Source organism: Colius striatus, chromosome 7 (genome assembly GCF_028858725.1).
Source record: "Colius striatus isolate bColStr4 chromosome 7, bColStr4.1.hap1, whole genome shotgun sequence".
NCBI classification, from domain to species: Eukaryota; Metazoa; Chordata; class Aves; order Coliiformes; family Coliidae; genus Colius; species Colius striatus.
This window is the reverse complement of record NC_084765.1, coordinates 28,955,735-28,972,757: the sequence shown is the minus strand read 5'-3', so window position 1 is coordinate 28,972,757 and position 17,023 is coordinate 28,955,735. Positions and strand designations below refer to the sequence as shown.

Here is a 17,023-nt window from a genome sequence, read left to right as displayed (position 1 = left end):
GGTGATAGCTGATAGGAAAGTTTAGGATTGTCCAAATGCTTTGCCAATATTTCCCTCAAACAATATCTGAAAGAGCGCTTAATTGTCACGTATTTGACTATCTTTTAAGAATTCCTCCTGTCTTTAAGGGCATGAAGACATTTCTGCCAGTATTTTGAAAGGTTTTCAATGTCTTTTTGGCTGGTAAACTGAAAAAAAAAAAAAAAGCAAACTATTACTTTGTTTTTAAACCAAACTGCATTATCAACGGAGAATGTGCTCTGAAGGTATTGTTAAAAGTGCTTTGAAAACTTGTAAATCCCTGTAATTTATGTTCCTGTGGTCTCAACTGCTTCTTTCTGTCCTTCTGGTTTTAATTTGAATGCAGTCTTGTCTGGGTGTGTACCTGTAAAATTGTGTTTTTCCAAGTACAATTTACAGTCATGACCCTAAGTTTTACAGTGTTCTAACCTTATAGGAGCTTCCCCCTATGCTGAAAAGCCAACTTTGGGTCAAACAGCTCTTTCAAATTATAATTGTCTAATCAAAGCTACTTGGAACAGATCCGATTTTGGCATTTTTTAGTTTATCACAAAGACTTTATAAGAATATCAAGTAAATTGGAAAAGTTCCTTTGCAGGAGACGAGTAATAGCATTGCCTTATTTCTTCAGATGTACACAGTTGTAAACTTAGCCTGCTTCATGACAACAGTCCCATTTATCTAAACAATTCTCCTTTTAGAGTCAATGGCACTGATAGAAACTGAGATAAGAAATACAGATGGGAGGATCTTTCTGAGTCTCTACTTACTGAAACTCTTTGCTCTGCAGCTTACAATCACCTTTTATTTTTGGTGCCTGAGAATGCATGGCAGACATCTACCATGAAACAGAGTCCTCTCTAATTGCCAGAGACCACTCTGCTAAAGGATGATCAACCTTTGGGAGGATTTTTACTATCCTGGTGATCTTTCTTCATTTTTTTTCCCTCCCCTAGAGACATGCTTACTGTGTTTACATGACAGGGGGTGGGGTATTCTGTTTCATAGCTCTAACTTACAATAGTCCCTTCACTGTAATTGTTTTTCTTTTGAATGAAGGTATTAGATTATCTGTTTTACTGTAATCTGCAGATTAATCTCCTTCTCATTTACTTACTGTCTTTTTAGCTGATACAGGAAAAGAAGTTCCACAGCCTTATATTCTTTGTGTTTCTCTGCAATAAAAATATTTGCACACTAAAAGAGAAGTTATTTGGACAAAATGTTATAGGCTTTGGTATTTTTAGTATTTACTCCTCAGCCACGCTCATTTTTTTAGCATGACTTCAACACCCTTGGTGGTTAACAGGAAGAGAAGATCACGTGTTTTAATTTGGTTATGTTTGTCTTTACAGATCATTGTACAGTCTGGCCGTCACCCCACAGTGCTGCAAAAACTATGCCAGTTGCCTTTCCAGTATTTCAGTGAGCCTCGCTTAGTCAAAGTGCTCTTCCCTTCGTTAATAGCTGCTTGTTACAATAACCCTCAGAACAAGATCATCCTGGAGCAGGAGATGAGTTGTGTTTTACTCGCCACATTTATTCAGGTAACTAATTGCAGCAGCATAACAGTGGTGTGCAGGGTAACTGCAGTGGTTCTTCTCGCCTTTGCTGTGTGTATGGACATCATTTGACTTAAGTAAAACAAGTAAACAGCATTGAAGTACTTTAAGATTCTCTGCAGCTCTTTTCAAACCACAGATTATGCCTGTACTTGAGAGATTTTATAACACTAAAAGGTTACTGAGTAGTTCAGGTTCTCGCTGTTGCATGAAGAATCCCGTTTTTGTTGAAGTGCGATAGGACGTGCTAGGAAGATTTGATGTAGTTCCTGCTATTACAAGGCAATTCTTAACATATTTCTTTTTTAAACTCCTGTACATATAGCATATCCGAAATCGGTATATTAATGCTTTTACATACAAATGTACAGTTGTATATTGTGTACAGTAGATTTACAGAGAGAGCTGAACAGAAGTGTATATATTTTATGCAGAAAATACACAGAACATATGTTACTGGTCTAATCCTGCAGTCTTTGGTTTTGACAGTAAGCCACCGAGGTCATTACAAATACTGTTTTGAGTAAGGATTTACAGCATTTTTGTTCTCTTTGTGTAAATTTATATGCTATTCTTTATGTATCAGATTTTATGCTCGACTCAGGTTTTCCACAAATTTTATCGACTGTTTCCAATGAATAAATGCAGTTTTCGTAAACACTCTGCCGTTAAAAAAATGCATTTTAGGAGTATAGTAACTCCATCTCAGTCACCTGAAAGTTACCGTTGTTAATCCAGAAATGTTAGTCAAACTGGTTTTCCTAACGTTTTACAGACAGTCCAAGTAGACTGCACAGATTTGGGAGAGAAGGCACAAGAACTAAATATTTACTAAAAGTCTTCACATAACATCAAACTTCTGAGTGCAGCTACTTTTTATCCTTTTAATACTAAAATAATTGCAGCAATTTGAAACTCGGTGTTAAAAGAATTTGCCACATAGTAATAAACTTCTGGTTAAATTCAAAGCTGTTAGTTCACCTTTGACTTTCTTATAGTGAAACAACAGATTTCGGTGTAGAAGTTGCTGTGGGAAAATATAAGCATTATCATTTGAGCATTACAAGTAAATACAGCAAGTTTAGTTTGCTTTTTTTCAGCCAAAAAATGTGAGAGCGGAGGAGAGTAATCCTTGTGTGAATAATTAAGGTTATTTACCTTGATTTCTGTGCTATAAGAGGGAGAATGGCATTTAAGTCCCCAGTAGCTACAGTAAAGCGTATTTACAAGGAGAAACGTTATTAATTTGATTTTCAAATAGAGATATATCTCAGGTGCCAAGCCCACATACTATTCATCAGACTTTTGAAAAAGGTGTTATATTGAAGAATGGAAGATCTTTGTGTGCTGTAAAGCATCATGTCTGTGCTGACTACCCACTTGAAAACCTAATCCTGAGCGTTGCAAATGTACACATGCAGAGAGAAAACGATTCTGAGAGGAACCAAGGAATGCTGATACCCGCACACACATAGAAGAGACTTGCCTCTTGTACTTTTATTTCAGCTCACTGCTGTTTGTCAAGCAAATCTCTTATTTGCTTCAATGGAAGGTTAGGGAAAGAACGGAAAATGTTTCCCTATGACTAGAAAATGAGATTCTTCCTGTGCCAGGGAATGCAAAAAGAAGTCTCGTTTACGTAAAAGTTTGGTGGTGTGTACAAATATAACACTTAAATACAGTGTGTGAAATGTGTGCAGCATAACTCAAAGGAAAAGTTTGCATCGTCCTTTTTATTCTTGTTACTCCCATTTCTAGATATGCTGAAATGATTAAAAAATAGTATCTGTGATTTGCTAAATTGTATCTCTTATATCAAATAATACCTTTTCTGCTCAATGAATAAGGATCCTGAAAGCCCTCTCTGTACTGAGGATGCTGCCTTGCATAGTCCTGGGTTGTTCGGAGCAAAGTCAGTGTCCCCGCTGACTCCAGGGGATGCAGCATCCTTTTCGATAGCTCCAGTGATCACAGATGGCGTTGGGCACTTAGGTTGCCTGCTCCTCAGCTCGTTACACAGTGTTGGCCAGGGTTCATCACCTCCAGGGAGGAACTTCACTTATTCTCAGGAGATCAGGACCTCAGGCTCCTGGGTCACTGGGAAGCACAGCCGATGAAACTGGGGTAACTCAAGCATTCATGAAAGAAATACAGCTATAGTAAATGTTCTCTTAAATTAGAAGTCATGATAACAACTGTTTCCTAAGAAGATACTAAAACTGTGGGGATTTTTGGTTGTGTATTTAAAAGTGTATTTTCAATAAAGGTATAAATAAAGATTTTTAAATCCTCACGTTACAGAACGTAAGTGCTGGCAGTATTCTGCTATGGTATGTACCAAACAAGCCAGAGTTTCTTAACCTACAGATTTCGTAAAGCATTAGCATTTTGAGTGACTGTGAAGTCTTATAAATGCTGTTTTAATTCCTCAGATGTAAGATATGAAAAACTGACCATGATATTTTTTTTTTCTTTGCCCCCGTAGGATTTTGCGCAGAGTTCGGGCCAAATGGATAATCAGTTATCTCAGCAGAGGGGTACGTGTCCAATGAAATGTAACAGAGTAGCACTTGGGTTACAAGATGTGTAGATATTATAGTTTACTCTGATGTCATTTTTTTTTAATCTGCATCATGATGAAAGAAATATAGTACATTGCAAGATGATTTTACAGTTTGGGGAGAGGCTCCCTAGCTTATGTTATGACTTTACAGACATGTCTTCCAGTCTGCTGCTCATCGTACCAGAAATTCAAGACTGCTAATCTTTATTAAATGCTGTGTGGTATCATGTCTTAAAACAGGATACTGTACGTGCACATATTTAATTAGCTGTCACAAAGGCTGCCTTCAAAAGTTTTAGGTTGCAGGAGCCATGCAGCTGTGCCAATACACCCAGGGAGCCAAAAATTAGTGAAATACTCTCCTGTAATTATCCTCTAAGTTTGTCAGCTTGCAGAAGAGTTGTGATTTTTTTTTCCCCCCCTCAATTGTTGTAAATATTGTGAAAGATACAGTTAATCTCTTTAGGCTAAAGATTTGAAAGGTTCTCAGCTACGGTGGCTATTACTTGTTAAACACATCTGAAATTCAAGTGTGTTGGTGGGAATCTGGTCTCGAGTCGCCTGTATTTTGCATAAAGTACATTACTCGGACAGTCATTTCTCCCTAATAGCAAGCAGAAATCCACCAACAGCTTGTTGAATGTTTGGCAGAAGATGAGCAGTTCTAGGTCTAAAACATAAGCTTTGTGTTTAAAACAAACAAACAAAAAAAAGTAGTATAACTTTATGGAGATTATCACTGCCACCATTGTACTACTCATGCAGTGTCTGCAGCACAAACTTTCCAGGATTGTGTTCACATGAGAATCTGCTCAAGTAACATCGAAAATCCAAGCGGAAAACTGCTTTTTCTTTTCACTATTCAAACTGGATGAAATTTTAAACAGAGATGGCTATGTGGTGACATGTCAGTGTGATTTCTAAACATTCCTCACTTACAAAAAAGCTGACAATAATAATATAAGCAGGATTATTTTTATCCATTATATCACTTAAATATGAAGGTTGATATACCCAGAAAACAAATGGGAACAATAACACTGCTGAGAATTAAACCTGAAAGCACGAACTTCGTTGTTGGGTGCTGCGCAACCCCACAAACCTGTGCACACATGTGTAATCCTGTCCACGTCACCAGCAGTACTCATAGGAGTAAAAGCTACATTTGTAGTCATGTTGTGAGCTTTGGAAGCAAAATTCCTCTGCAGCCCTTTGTGGAAAAAGAAGCTGCTGAGCAGAGGAAGCGCCACGGAGGCCACCCAAACTTGAATGAGGCTTAATAGGTCCCCAGTGGGTCCAAGAACATAAAATGTACAAAGATGTATGATGTTCTGATGCATAGGGAGCCTGATCCAAAAGCTTAACAATCTAAGCCTTTGCTCATCAGAGCCCTCTGCCCCTGTTTTTAAAGCTAAGCCCCCGTGTCTGGAGCTCTGCAGAAGTGTCACCCCATGATTTGGGAAGTTTGTAGTAGGGGGAGGAGTGTAAATGACCTGGAGTATCTCAATTCGGCTATGTGTTCAATTATTCTCGTTTTATTGCCGTCTTAAGAGCGAATAAGGTGGTGATTTTATGTTCTATTTTCAACAGAAAGATTTTTCAGTTCTCAAGATTACCTTGAGCTGTACAACAGATTCCCCCGACAGTCCTGGGAAGAAGCTCGACAGTTCTTCTTGAAAAAATAAGTGTTGTCGTTGGTTTTAAAATCCCTAACATCGTCATGCTGACCAGTTCCTGTTGACTACCTTCTTTAAAAGGCCGTTCTGAAAAGTTTTTGATACTCTAAATACTTAATGCTGTAGATACATAATTTGCACTATTTATATCATAAGTACTGTAGATACTTTCAATTTCTGTTTTGTAATTTTGATAATTTGAGTTTATTTCATTCACATATTCTTTGTCATGATTTGGGTGTTTTCAATCCTGTGATGTGGTGGTACTTGCACTGCAGAACTGCTGAAATACGATTGCGAATACAGAAAGTATGTTCTATATATCTTGTAATAAAATAACTTATCCTGTCTGTAGTATGACTTCTGCATTACAAATGTTGGTGTGTTTGAATTACCATAAGAAACGGAAGTCTTGGAGAGGAAAAAAAAAAAAGGGAGAATTGTAAGATACCTTTGCAGTTGATCAAAAGTCTAAAGAATTTGTCAGGTTGGGCTCTGAGGACAAAGGTCGCTTTTACTTTTTTGGTGAATTGGGATAAATCACGTCATACAGATATTTCTAAAGCAGACGCGTTTTTAACGTTTCGATAAGGCTTTAGTAGCGCTTGTTTAAACCTCATGATGTTCTCTTAACGTGAAGGTTCCGTGAAGCAAAATTAAAACGTAAAAGCGGCGGCGTGTCTCGGCAAGATTTATTTTCGGCGCGGCGGCGGCGGCTGCCCCGGGCAGGGCCCGCGCGCGGGAGCGGCTCTGAGGGGGCGCGAGCGGCCCGCGGGAGCCTCACGGCCGCGGGGACCGGGACCGGCCCCGGCCCCTCTCCGCGGCCCCCGCCCCCCCTTCGGCCCAGCGGCCGGGGCCCGGCCCGCACCTGAGGCGCCGGCGGCGATCCCAACCCGCCCGGCGTGACCGCCGCGCTGCCTGAGGGGGGAGCGGGGGCTGCGCGGGGGCTCATGTCTCCCCGGCCGGCTCCGTGGAGGCGATTTACGGCCCGGGAGGCCCTGTTCCCAGGTGACGGAAGCAGCTTGGTTCAGTCGAGGTCCGGGAGAGTGCGGGGAGCTGAAACCCGACCCGGCCCGAGCCAGGTAGCTGCGGGGCCCCGCGGTGGAGTGGCGGGGGGGGGGGGGGGGCGGGGGACCACCTTGCCTCTTGTCCGTGCGCCAGGGAGACCGCCCGCCCCGGCGGCAGCCGAGAAGCCCCGGGCTGAGGCGGCCCCTTCGCCTCTCCCGCCGGCGCGTCCCGGGCAGTCCGACCTGCCCCGTACGCTCCGACGGCCGCTGCGGGTCTACCACGCGGGGAGCTCGCCCGCGGGGCCCAGTCCCCGCAGACCCGCCTCAGCGATGCTACCCGCCCGTCCCCTTGCAGCCCTGGGATTCGGGTGAGACCCAGTTTCCTTCCCGCTCCCCGAGGGTGCGGATTCAATTGCCCAGGATGGGGACGTGAGGTCGCCTCGCTCGGGCCTACGATCCTGCCTCGAGCCAGCCCTGAGCGCATTCCCGCCCGGGTAACGGGGAGGGAACGGGAGCCGGGGCGGCCCCTGCCGCGCTCCCAGGTGATGCCAAAGGCAGATAAGGAGCCGCCGCTTGCGTCTAGACGGGGGAACGAATCCGCGCGAGGGGACGGCTCGGCTCGCTGCCACCTCGCCGAGGGAGCCCCACGGCCGAGCCCCCGCCGCCCCGGGCGAGCAGGCAACGCGGCCCCGCACCGCGGCAGGTGCGGGCGCGGCAAGGCCGGGGACTGCTCCGAAAGGGAAACCTGCGCTCCGCCTCCACGGCTATAAATAAGCGGCCACGGTCAGGAAAGCCGATTACCGCGGTGCGGGGAGGCCGTGCCGGCAAAGTCGGGGCTGTGCGCGTCCCGTCCCGCACCCCGACGCACTCCGCGCTCCACTCCACACCCCGACCCGCCTCAAAGCGGCCGGCAGCGCGGCTCCGCGCACGGAGAGCCCTTCCGCCGCCTCACAGCCTCTTCTTTTCTTTTTTTCGTTTCGATACTTTTTTTTCTCTTTTTTTTTATTAATTTCAAAATATTTAATCCCACTATGCAACTGCTGTCAATAAATAACAATAACTTACTTTTGTTCGTTAAAGGCTCAAACAATCCGTTCTCCATTCATTGATAACTTAACACGTTAGTACTGGTTTTCCCGTTAAAAAGTCTCGTCTCCGTGTCCCGTTTTTCCAGCGATCGTGCGGGGCCGGGCGTGAGATGAGGCTGGACGGCGCGGCTCCGCGGAGGAAGGGCCAGGCTGGCTCCGCGGCCGCGAGAAGGCGTGCACGCCAGGGTAGTCTCCCCGGGTTATATGTTTCTTCCTTTCTTCATTTCTTTCTTTCTTTTTCCCTTCAAAAAAAGGGAAGAAAAGCCGTCCCCGGCGCAAGCAGCGGGCGAGGCAGCCTGTTACCATGCCGGGCTCCAGCGGGGAAATCCGCGTTTCTTTGGGAAAAAGAAACATCGAAATCCGCAGAGGAAAAAAACCAAAATAATAAAAAACCCAAAGAAACAAAAAAAACGAACAAAAAAAATGAAAAGAAAAGGAAAAAAAAAAAAAGCCCAACGAAATAACCAGGGCAAGGGTTCTCTCTCCGGTCTGGTGAAGGCAGCGAGGATCCCGGTGCTTTTTTGGCCGTCAGTAACATTTTTTGTTTGTTTTTAAATAAGAGTAATTAAAAAACAAAGGCGTTTTGTCCGGCGCTCTGGGAGCGGCCCGGGGCCGGGTGTCTCATGCAGGGAGCGCAGGCATGCGGAAGTCCCGCGGCGGCGGGCAGCTCGGCCGCCTCACGTCTCGGCCGGGCTGGGCACCATGCTGTTGGGGGTGTCGGGGAGCTGGGAGGACAGCGAGGTCACGTCGCTGCCGGAGGAGGTGCCCAAGGAGCCGGACTCGGAGAAGGAGACCTAGGGGAGCAGCGGCGGTGAGGGCCCGGCGCGGTGATGCCCCTGCCCCGTCCCCCTCCCGCAGCTCGGGCCCGGGGGGCCAGGGCCTGCCAGCCCGCCCGCCCCCCGCGGCCCGACGGAGCGGCCCGGCGCGGCTCACCAGCTGCTGGAAGGCTGCGGGCTGCTCCAGGTCGCTCTGCAGGGCGAACTCGCTGAGCGCCTTCCAGGGTGGCTGGTAGGTCTGGACTTCCACGGCGCTGCCCTGCACGGCGCTCTCGTGGCGGATGGGGCTGCCTGCCACCAGCGGCGTCCCGGTGAGACCCTGCAGGCTCTGCGGGCACACGAGGCTTCAGCGCTGCTGCAGCCTGAGCCCTCCGGGCCGGTACACCCCCGCTGCCCCCACTTCCCTGCCCGGCGAGACGGGCGGGCGCTCACCGTCTTGTCGCTGTGCTGCTGCTGCTGGAGCTGTTTCATGAGGATGGACTTCTTCTTGTCCTTGCAGCGCTTGTTCTGGAACCAGACGCGGATGACCCGGGGGCTGAGCCCCGTCATCTCCACCAGCTGCTCCTTCATCAGGGCGTCGGGCCGCGGGTTGGCCGCGTAGCAGGTCCGCAGCGTGTGCAGCTGCTTCTCGTTCAGCACCGTCCGCACACGGGTGGTCTTCTCCGCCGTCTTGTGCGCCGGTGGCCGCGGAGCGGGCGGCCGCCCGGGCACCGGCTCTGCCACGCAACGGGGAGGGCGCGCACCGTCAGGGCCGCCGCCCGCTCGCCGCAGCGCTCCCCGTGCCGCGCCGCACCCCAGCTTCCCCCCTCCTCTCCCCTCCCGCCCCGCTGCCGTCGCCCGCCCCGAGGGGAGAGCCGGTACCTGCGAGATGCGCGGCGGGCTGCGGCAGCGCGGGGCTGCGCGGCCCGCGAGTGGCGATGCCATCAGGGGTCGGCCCGTGGTCGGCGCGGCAGAGAAGGTCGCGCTCCCGCAGGCAGAATTGGTCACCGGGCAGGAGCTGGCGGCCGCAGGCGGCGCAGCGGAAGCACTCCAGGTGGTAGACGTGGTCGCGGGCGCGCATCACCAGGTCGCTGCTGCTGAAGGCCGCCCGGCACTGGGCACACTTGATGCCGAAGAGCCTGCGGGGACGCGAGGCGTCGTCAGGTCCCGCGGCCGCGCCGCGGAGGCGGGCAGCGACAGAGAGTCAGATTTTCGTTCGGGGGAAACTCGGGACTTTTAAGGGGTTTTTGTGCTTTTTTTCGGGTTTGTTTTTGTGTGTGTGTGTTTTGGTTTTGGGTGTTTTTAACGAGCGTCGGCGCATTCGGGGTCACCTGCTGTAATCCCGCTTGCAGTAGGCCTTGCCGTCGCGCAGGAAGCATGTGCAGGTCTCGTCCAGGAGCTGCCCGCACTCGGCGCACTTGAGGCAGGCGACGTGCCACTCCAGGTCCGGCGACACCCGCAGCAGGAACGGGTCCTGGATGCGGCCCCCACAGCCTGCGCACAGGGCCAGCCCCGGCCGCCCTGCCGGGAGCGAGCGGGCACGGTCAGGGCAGCGATGGGCAAGAGCAGAAGCGCCAGGAAATAAGGAAAGGCACTTCTAGTTTCTGAAAAGTTGTTTCTTTTTCTCTTATTATTTCCTTTCTTTCCCCTTTTTTCCAAAAAAGAAAAAGAACGAAAGAGAGAAGCAGAGAGAAAAAGAAAGGATGGAAACACGAAAAGAGATAAATAAATACAGATAGAAATGATAATGTTTTTTAAAAACCCACATGGAAACTTGATAGCGGGAAATAAATACAGAAGGACGGAGACATCAAAGTACAATTTCAGAAAAAGAAACACAGAAACATTGAAACAAAAGCTGAGGAAAAGCTGAAAGAAAAAGAAATAAAAATGGAATGATGGAAAGAGAAATAAAACCAGCAAAAAAACGGAGACAGTTAAAATGAGAACACGGACAAATGAAAGCAGTAAGAGATAAGAAATCAAAGAGACAGAAAGATAAACAAAACTAAATAAAACCAGAAGAATAGATGAGAAAGATAGAAATAAAAACGAAACTTGAGAAAAAGAATGACAAATCGAAACACGTAAAGATGGAAAGAAAAACGGCAACATTGGCAGAGTAGGAGGGAAGAGAAGAAAGAAAAAGCAGAGGGAAGAAGAGAATTAAATTGAAATGGCAGGGAAAAAAAATAAGATCAGCAGCACGGACAAGTCGAAGGACAGGCATTCCGTAAGGAACGGAGCCAGCGGGGCCGGGGAGTGCCGTCACGAACGGGAATAGCGGCACCGGAGATGCCCCGGGCCGAGCCCGAAGCCTCTCGCGCCCGCCGCGGGGCCGCAGCCCTTGGCGGTGCTGTCACTGTGCCCGCGGTTCTGGGGTGGCACGACGGCCGCCAGCCCGCCCGACGGCAGTGGCGGCGGGTAGCTCGGTCCCGCAGCTTCCCGCAGCGCCCCGCGCCCGCCCCGCCGAGCCCGCCCGCCCCGTCACCTCTCTGCGCTCCGCTGCGCGCACTTACTCTTGGAGGGCTCCCCCATGGCGCCCGAGAGCGGCCGCGGGAGGAGGATGTCCACCATTCGGGCGGCCCCTGCGCACCGGCCGCGATGCGCGATGCGGGATGCGGCGTCGCCGCTCCACCACTACCCGCGCCGCGCGGGGCGGGGGCCGCGCCCGCCCCCCCGGGCCCGCCCCGCCGAGCCGCGCCGTGATGTCAGCGCGCACCGGCCGGGGAGGGGCGGGGGGGGGGCGGGCGGCGCTGACCTCACCGCGCAGCCCCCAGAGGCGATTGGCAGCCGCGGGGAGCGCGCCCGCGGATTGGCCGTGCCGAACAATGGGGGCGCGCGGCGGGGCGCGGAGCGGCGCGGTGCGGGGCGGACTCCCCGGGCCGCCCCGCGGGGACCCCCGCTCGGATGGGGTGGGCAGCCCTGTGCGCCACGGGAGAAGCTCCTCCTCGGGGACGGTGGGTGCGCGCCCCAGCGCCCGGCGCCCCCGGCAGCCGCGGGACCCAACCAGCAGCAGCGGGACTCACTCGGCAGCCGCGGCCGCCCGTGGGACCCTCCAAGCCGCTGGCGCGGTGCCCAGCGCCGTGCGCCCCAGCCCAGTGCGCGGAGAGGCCGGCGGCATCGGCAGCCCGAGGAGATGGCCATGCATTTTAGCTTTTCCCCCCGTCTGTATTTCATTCAATTTTCCTTGACTTTTGTTTTCCATTTCTTTTATTTCCCGTTTTCAGTTCTTTCCGCTCCCCTCCGCCTTTCATTTCGTCGTCTCTTTTCTTTGCGTTTCGCCGTGCCGCAGGCAGGTGCCCGCGACGGGCTCGGTGGGACAGACCCCGGCGCTGCACAGAGGCGCATCCCCGCAGCAGACGGGAAGGGAGCTCCGCGGCCGACGCCGGCTCCGGGCTGCGAGCCTGGGGAGCTGTTCCCTGCCCGGTGGCATGAGCCGAAGGACCCGAACGGGACCGCCAGCATCGCCGGGGCAGCCGTCCCGTCCCGGGCAGCAGCCGTGCGATGAGTTGAAGTTAAAGGGAAAAATGGTATTGTACCGCATTTTCATGCACCTGATCCCGTGCTGGTCCTGCAGCTGAACCTCTCTGGTTGCTTTTTTAACACTTCTACTCATTTTTCCTCCCTCTTTCCTCTGAGTCTCCGTGGGCTTTCTCTGCATTAGCAGAAAAATAGAGAGAGTGCTTCACTGGCTTTGGACTCAGTTTTAAATTCACAACGACTTTGTAGCACAGCGGTACAAGGAGCTCAAAAGGTCCATGAAAGCTTATACATGTTGGAATTGAGATTGCTGTTGTCTCAGTTTTGATCCTGTCCCTCCCCTCCATGTAATCACCTTTTTCATTTTAGGCATGGAATTTTATAAACATAGACCAACCTGTACAGCTTGAGAAGTATAAGGAGACTTTAAATTTTGCCTCAGGAAGGACAGACTGTGGTCGTTTTGCTCAGAGGACAGAGGCAGGATGGGTTTTCCAGCTGAAGCGACTGGGTGTTTTAAGAGTCAGGCATCTTGTAGGTATGCAACTCCAGAAGCTGAAGGAGAAGACTGTTTGCATAATCAGCATTTGACTATTGGACCCACTGTCCCCAGCCTCATCACATCCACCGCTCTGCCTTTCAGGACCTCAGATGTTGAAAGCAAATACTGAAGTTTGTTCAAGAGCTGAAGGGAGAAGCAGGATAGTGTTCGTGGTGCTCACTTCAGCAGGGGCATGTGTTGCTTAGGGATGATTTTGGCTTTTCTGCCTGCCCTTGCATGTCCAAAGGTGCAGAGGTGCAGTATGGCAACGACATCCTCAGGGCAGGGTGAGCCCATGTGTCCCCAGCCTGTGTGGCAGTGGCAGAGTGGCTGTGATGCCTGTCAGGGTTCATGTTCCAAACTCTGACTGCTATTAGTGTGGCTTGTTTGCCAGCAGCAGAACTGAACTGGGACATGAGCCATGAGAAGGGCATTGGAAAAGTTTGACTGGCTCATCAAACTGGAGTGAACCCATGGAATGGGTGACAGGAACCTCCACAGCACTGTCGTACTGTCGGGTGGCACTGGGCATTCTGCTCATGCCTGGTTGCCTGGCAGGAATGGAGGTGCAGAAGAGTGACTTCAGTCTCAACTGGCATCCACAAAGTCCTGTGTGAGTCAGTATCTGTGTGTGTGGACAATAAAATGTAAAAATAAAATGTCAGAGAGATAGGAGAATGAGACACATCTAAGAATACAGCAGCTTGGCAGGGATGTTCCATGTTGCATCACCCTTTTCTCACTTGAGGGCAGGGTCCTCCTCTCTGCTCTCCCATACCTCCCACCAGCTTAGGAATAGGAAAGGTTCCAGCTGAGACAGCCAAACATTGCCAAGTTGGCACAAAGCTGTGCTGCAGGCACAGCTGTGTCACTACCGATAAGTGTGCTGGCAACAAGCAGGGCCAGTGCTTGGTTTGTGAGTAGACAGGTAGGAACAGGGTGGGCTGTGCTGCATGGGCAGTTTAGTAGAAACCCCCTCAAAAAAACACTTGCCAGGGAAACATTGGAAGCCCTGAACCTGTACAAAGAACTTTAGAATGACTAAAGGTAATGCTAAGGGACAGAAAACCAGACTGGTCAGGTGAATGGTTGGTTCATTGGAAGGAGTGTAAGGGAAAACACATCATAAAATCAGAGAATTCAGGTCAGGAGGGACCTCTGGGGAAAAAAAAAAAAAGCTTTCAGGTCACTTGGAACCACTGGCAGCATTTTCTCTTCGAAATCACATGCAATCTCTCCTGCTACACTGATTACTTCTTGCTCTCCACCCAGTGTCCAGAGTTCCCAGTGACTTTCAGGGCAGTTCTGGTTAGGTTTGGTGTGAGTGCTGGTGCGGGCTGCGTGGCTGTGGGGCGAGGCCAGCCAATGATGCTTCCCCCTCTTCGGGGTTTGCTCCCCAACAGCAATACAAGTTCCCTGTAGAAGGGGGAAACAGTAACCTTTTTTTTCTATCTGCAGCAGATTGCAAAGGCAGTAAATGCTGATTCTTTCAGAGCCAGTCATGGATTAAGTCCATTATAAAATTAAAACAGATGGAACACAATTTCACTTACATTACAAAAAAGGACAGGAACCATCTGCAATAAGATTTAGCATTGCAAAGCTATTGTTATCATGTTACCATTAAAACCTTTGATGAAGAGTTTTCTTTTCTTTCATAAATTTGTTCACATGAAACAAATGTTTTATTTATCCATCATCCTAAGATAATAATATTTTATTTAAAAAGATGACATCTCTCAAAAAAACCCACCTCTTCAGCTCTTGGTTCAAACAGAACAGGTCAAATCAAAGAAATGTTGTAATACTCCCAACATCAAACCATTAGGGGCTTCAGTGGGGAGGATGTAGCAAAAGGAGTTTTCCCTGTCCATTTTTTCCTTTAAAAACACTTCCTTGTGTTTGGGAACAATGTCTGATACTGAAAATAGATAATTAATGAGATAATGGGATACTGCATGTCACCTCCTGTCCAATGGGATTATCTGATGGCTAATTATGGACAGATTGTGATTAATGTGATTATAGATTGGATATTAATCTGATTCTGGATTGATCTAGTTATGTTTTAGTCTGCTCCAAATGGTTAATTGGATCTGAGATAATAGAAATGCAGCTTGCACCAGATTTTGCCACATCAGTTGATGAAGTATCTTTTGATCTGGGTGGGTTGCGAACAATAAATTATTTACAGCTGTTGAGAAAATGACTCTTCTTTAGAATGTAGTCATTCATTTTATTTTCGAGAGCCTTTGAAAACAAAATCAATATCCTTTTTAAAAGGAGATGTTGACAAAAGAAAGGCACGTACATAACTCACAAACAAATGTGACGAAATTAAACAGTGGTTAACCCGGTGGCCTAATGTCTGATGATGCATTTGAATTGCTATGTGGAGCTTTGGGCTCAATTCTTCTGAGACCAGCAGGGGTTGGGAGCATTGCAGGGAAACAGGGCCCAGCGCTGGGGAAAGTGGTATTGCACAAGAGCTACTGCCAGCCCTGCTATTGATTAAGAACCAGCCATGGTAAAATGGCAAAAGGAGCCCTGGACATTTTTTTCCCCGTCTGTATAAGACAGATTCAGGAAGTTCATGGGTGCAGAAAGGACTCTTTGGCCCATCTCAGCTGGCCTCCACACCAGACCATGCAGTTGGACCCAATATTATTCTTATTTTTCTCCTCACAGTGAGCCTGTTAATTTATGGTTGACCTCAGTCATGTCTCCCAGAGATTCATCTGGTCTTGATGTAGCCTGCCAGTGCGGGAGAGGCAGCTCCGCTCCCTGTGAAGCCATCCGGCTTGTTAACTACTTTCACTGAAATGGGAAATTAAGCATATATTTTAGGTTCAAGCACCAGCACTATGCCATTATCTACAGGACTAAAAGCAACAGGTAAATTGTAGCATTTTAGACTTTGTGACAGGGCAAGTGGGAGGTGTCAGCCTTCATCACCAGGTGGCATAAGCTGCAGGTAACTTCCCCAGAAGGTGCTCCAAATAGGCTTTGCAAGAAAAATATTTAAAAATCAAGCCGGTCCCAAAACACTGAAACGAGAGACCTACTGCAGCTGTTGCACTTACGCTAAAGCCTTATTCACTCAACTGAAACCGAAGGGAAAAAGGAAAAAGCAACTTTCCCTGAAGTGCTTGCAGGCATGGAAAGGGCTGTTCCCCTTGGGTGATTGTACGCGCTGGCTGTCCCTGCCTCTGCAGGAACGGCTTGGGCTGGCACGAGCGGGAGTTGGCATCAGGATTTCTCTCCAGCAGCGTAACGGGCAGAAAAAAAGCAGCTATCTGTTTAAAAAATAATGCTGCCATAACCAGGCAGAGAAATTTACACGCATCTGCCATTAGCGCGAAGGCGAGCTGCGCGCCGGAGGAGGGCGGCAGGTTGCGAAACGCCCACCGCAGGTGTCTGCGCGGGGAGGGGAGCAGAGCTGAGCTCGCCCCGCCCGCATCGCCTCCGCCATCCGCCGCAAGCCACCGCCGCTACCGGGCAGGGCACGCTGCCTTCCAGCGTAACCCGAGCCTTTGCTTCCAGGAGGTTAGGAGGGTCCCTTTTCACCCATGACCTCGGCAGAAGGGGCTCATTTAAATTATCTGGCAATCTCGTTCTCTACGAATATGCAGTAAATGCGACGTGACGTGGCTTCCTGACTCCCTCATTACTTGACTGGCACATGGAAATTATTAGCAAGTGAGAGGAGTTTATAAGAAAGGAAAAACACCTGTCTGTGGTGATTCCATAGGCTCAGTGTCAGCAGAAGGGTTGCCCATATGATGAGGTGGCTTTGTGACAGTGCTTTCCTCTGTCCTTCAGTTTAGAAATAGGGTCATGGCTTTGTCCCCTTCCAGAGGACTGCTGCGAGGCCTCATGAAAGACTAGCTGCTGATCTGAGGCACACAGGCGAACGCTTGTAAGATGAGCTGGGCAGAGCATTAAGCACACTTGTGGTGGTGTTTTATTATAAAGGATCTCAAACGTCAGATGTGTTGAGATGTATTTGTGTGCCAGTGAAGATAAAAAGCAGAGAGCAGGACCCCAGAGAAATTAATCTCACATTATTCAGAGGATCCTCCTGTATTTGAGGCTGCAGGGAACGGGTGAGTGCAGGGGGATGGGCAATGCCCTGGGGTGCCCGAACCGCTTGCATCATGCAAGCTTGCAGTGCTTGGGCACAAAATATTCCAGTAGCAGAGATCTCTCCTGCTGCTGCTTCTGAGGTGGGCCATCATGTCATCCTTCGTCGCTGCTTCCCATCCAATGCTGGGCTGTGGGTCCTGCCCAGCATCTGAGAGAGCCCTGCTGAGCCATAAGCAGGTTG

At 49.5% G+C, this 17,023-nt stretch overlaps 2 protein-coding genes across 3 annotated transcripts in view; one reads left to right on the top strand and one right to left on the bottom strand.

Annotated features, from left to right (window-relative positions):
• The window catches only part of SCAPER (S-phase cyclin A associated protein in the ER), a 166,782-nt gene extending 160,314 nt beyond the window's left edge, over positions 1 to 6,468 (top strand). For both annotated transcript variants that reach the window (XM_062000213.1, XM_062000212.1), the window contains 3 exons: positions 1,377 to 1,568; positions 4,069 to 4,120; positions 5,737 to 6,468. In XM_062000213.1, coding sequence (XP_061856197.1) covers positions 1,377 to 1,568; positions 4,069 to 4,120; positions 5,737 to 5,831 — 339 coding nt within the window. In that variant the 3' untranslated portion in view covers positions 5,832 to 6,468. The remainder of the gene's footprint in view (positions 1 to 1,376; positions 1,569 to 4,068; positions 4,121 to 5,736) is intronic.
• A 2,020-nt stretch (positions 6,469 to 8,488) lies between these two features.
• Positions 8,489 to 11,250, bottom strand: ISL2 (ISL LIM homeobox 2). Its single transcript, XM_062000130.1, has 6 exons — positions 11,192 to 11,250; positions 10,004 to 10,193; positions 9,555 to 9,811; positions 9,126 to 9,409; positions 8,851 to 9,021; positions 8,489 to 8,711 (listed from the first exon to the last, which is right to left on the bottom strand). The coding sequence occupies exons 1-6, from the start codon at positions 11,247 to 11,249 to the stop codon at positions 8,595 to 8,597; spliced, it is 1,077 nt and encodes a 358-aa protein (XP_061856114.1). The 5' UTR covers position 11,250; the 3' UTR covers positions 8,489 to 8,594.
• Positions 11,251 to 17,023: the final 5,773 nt, after the last annotated feature.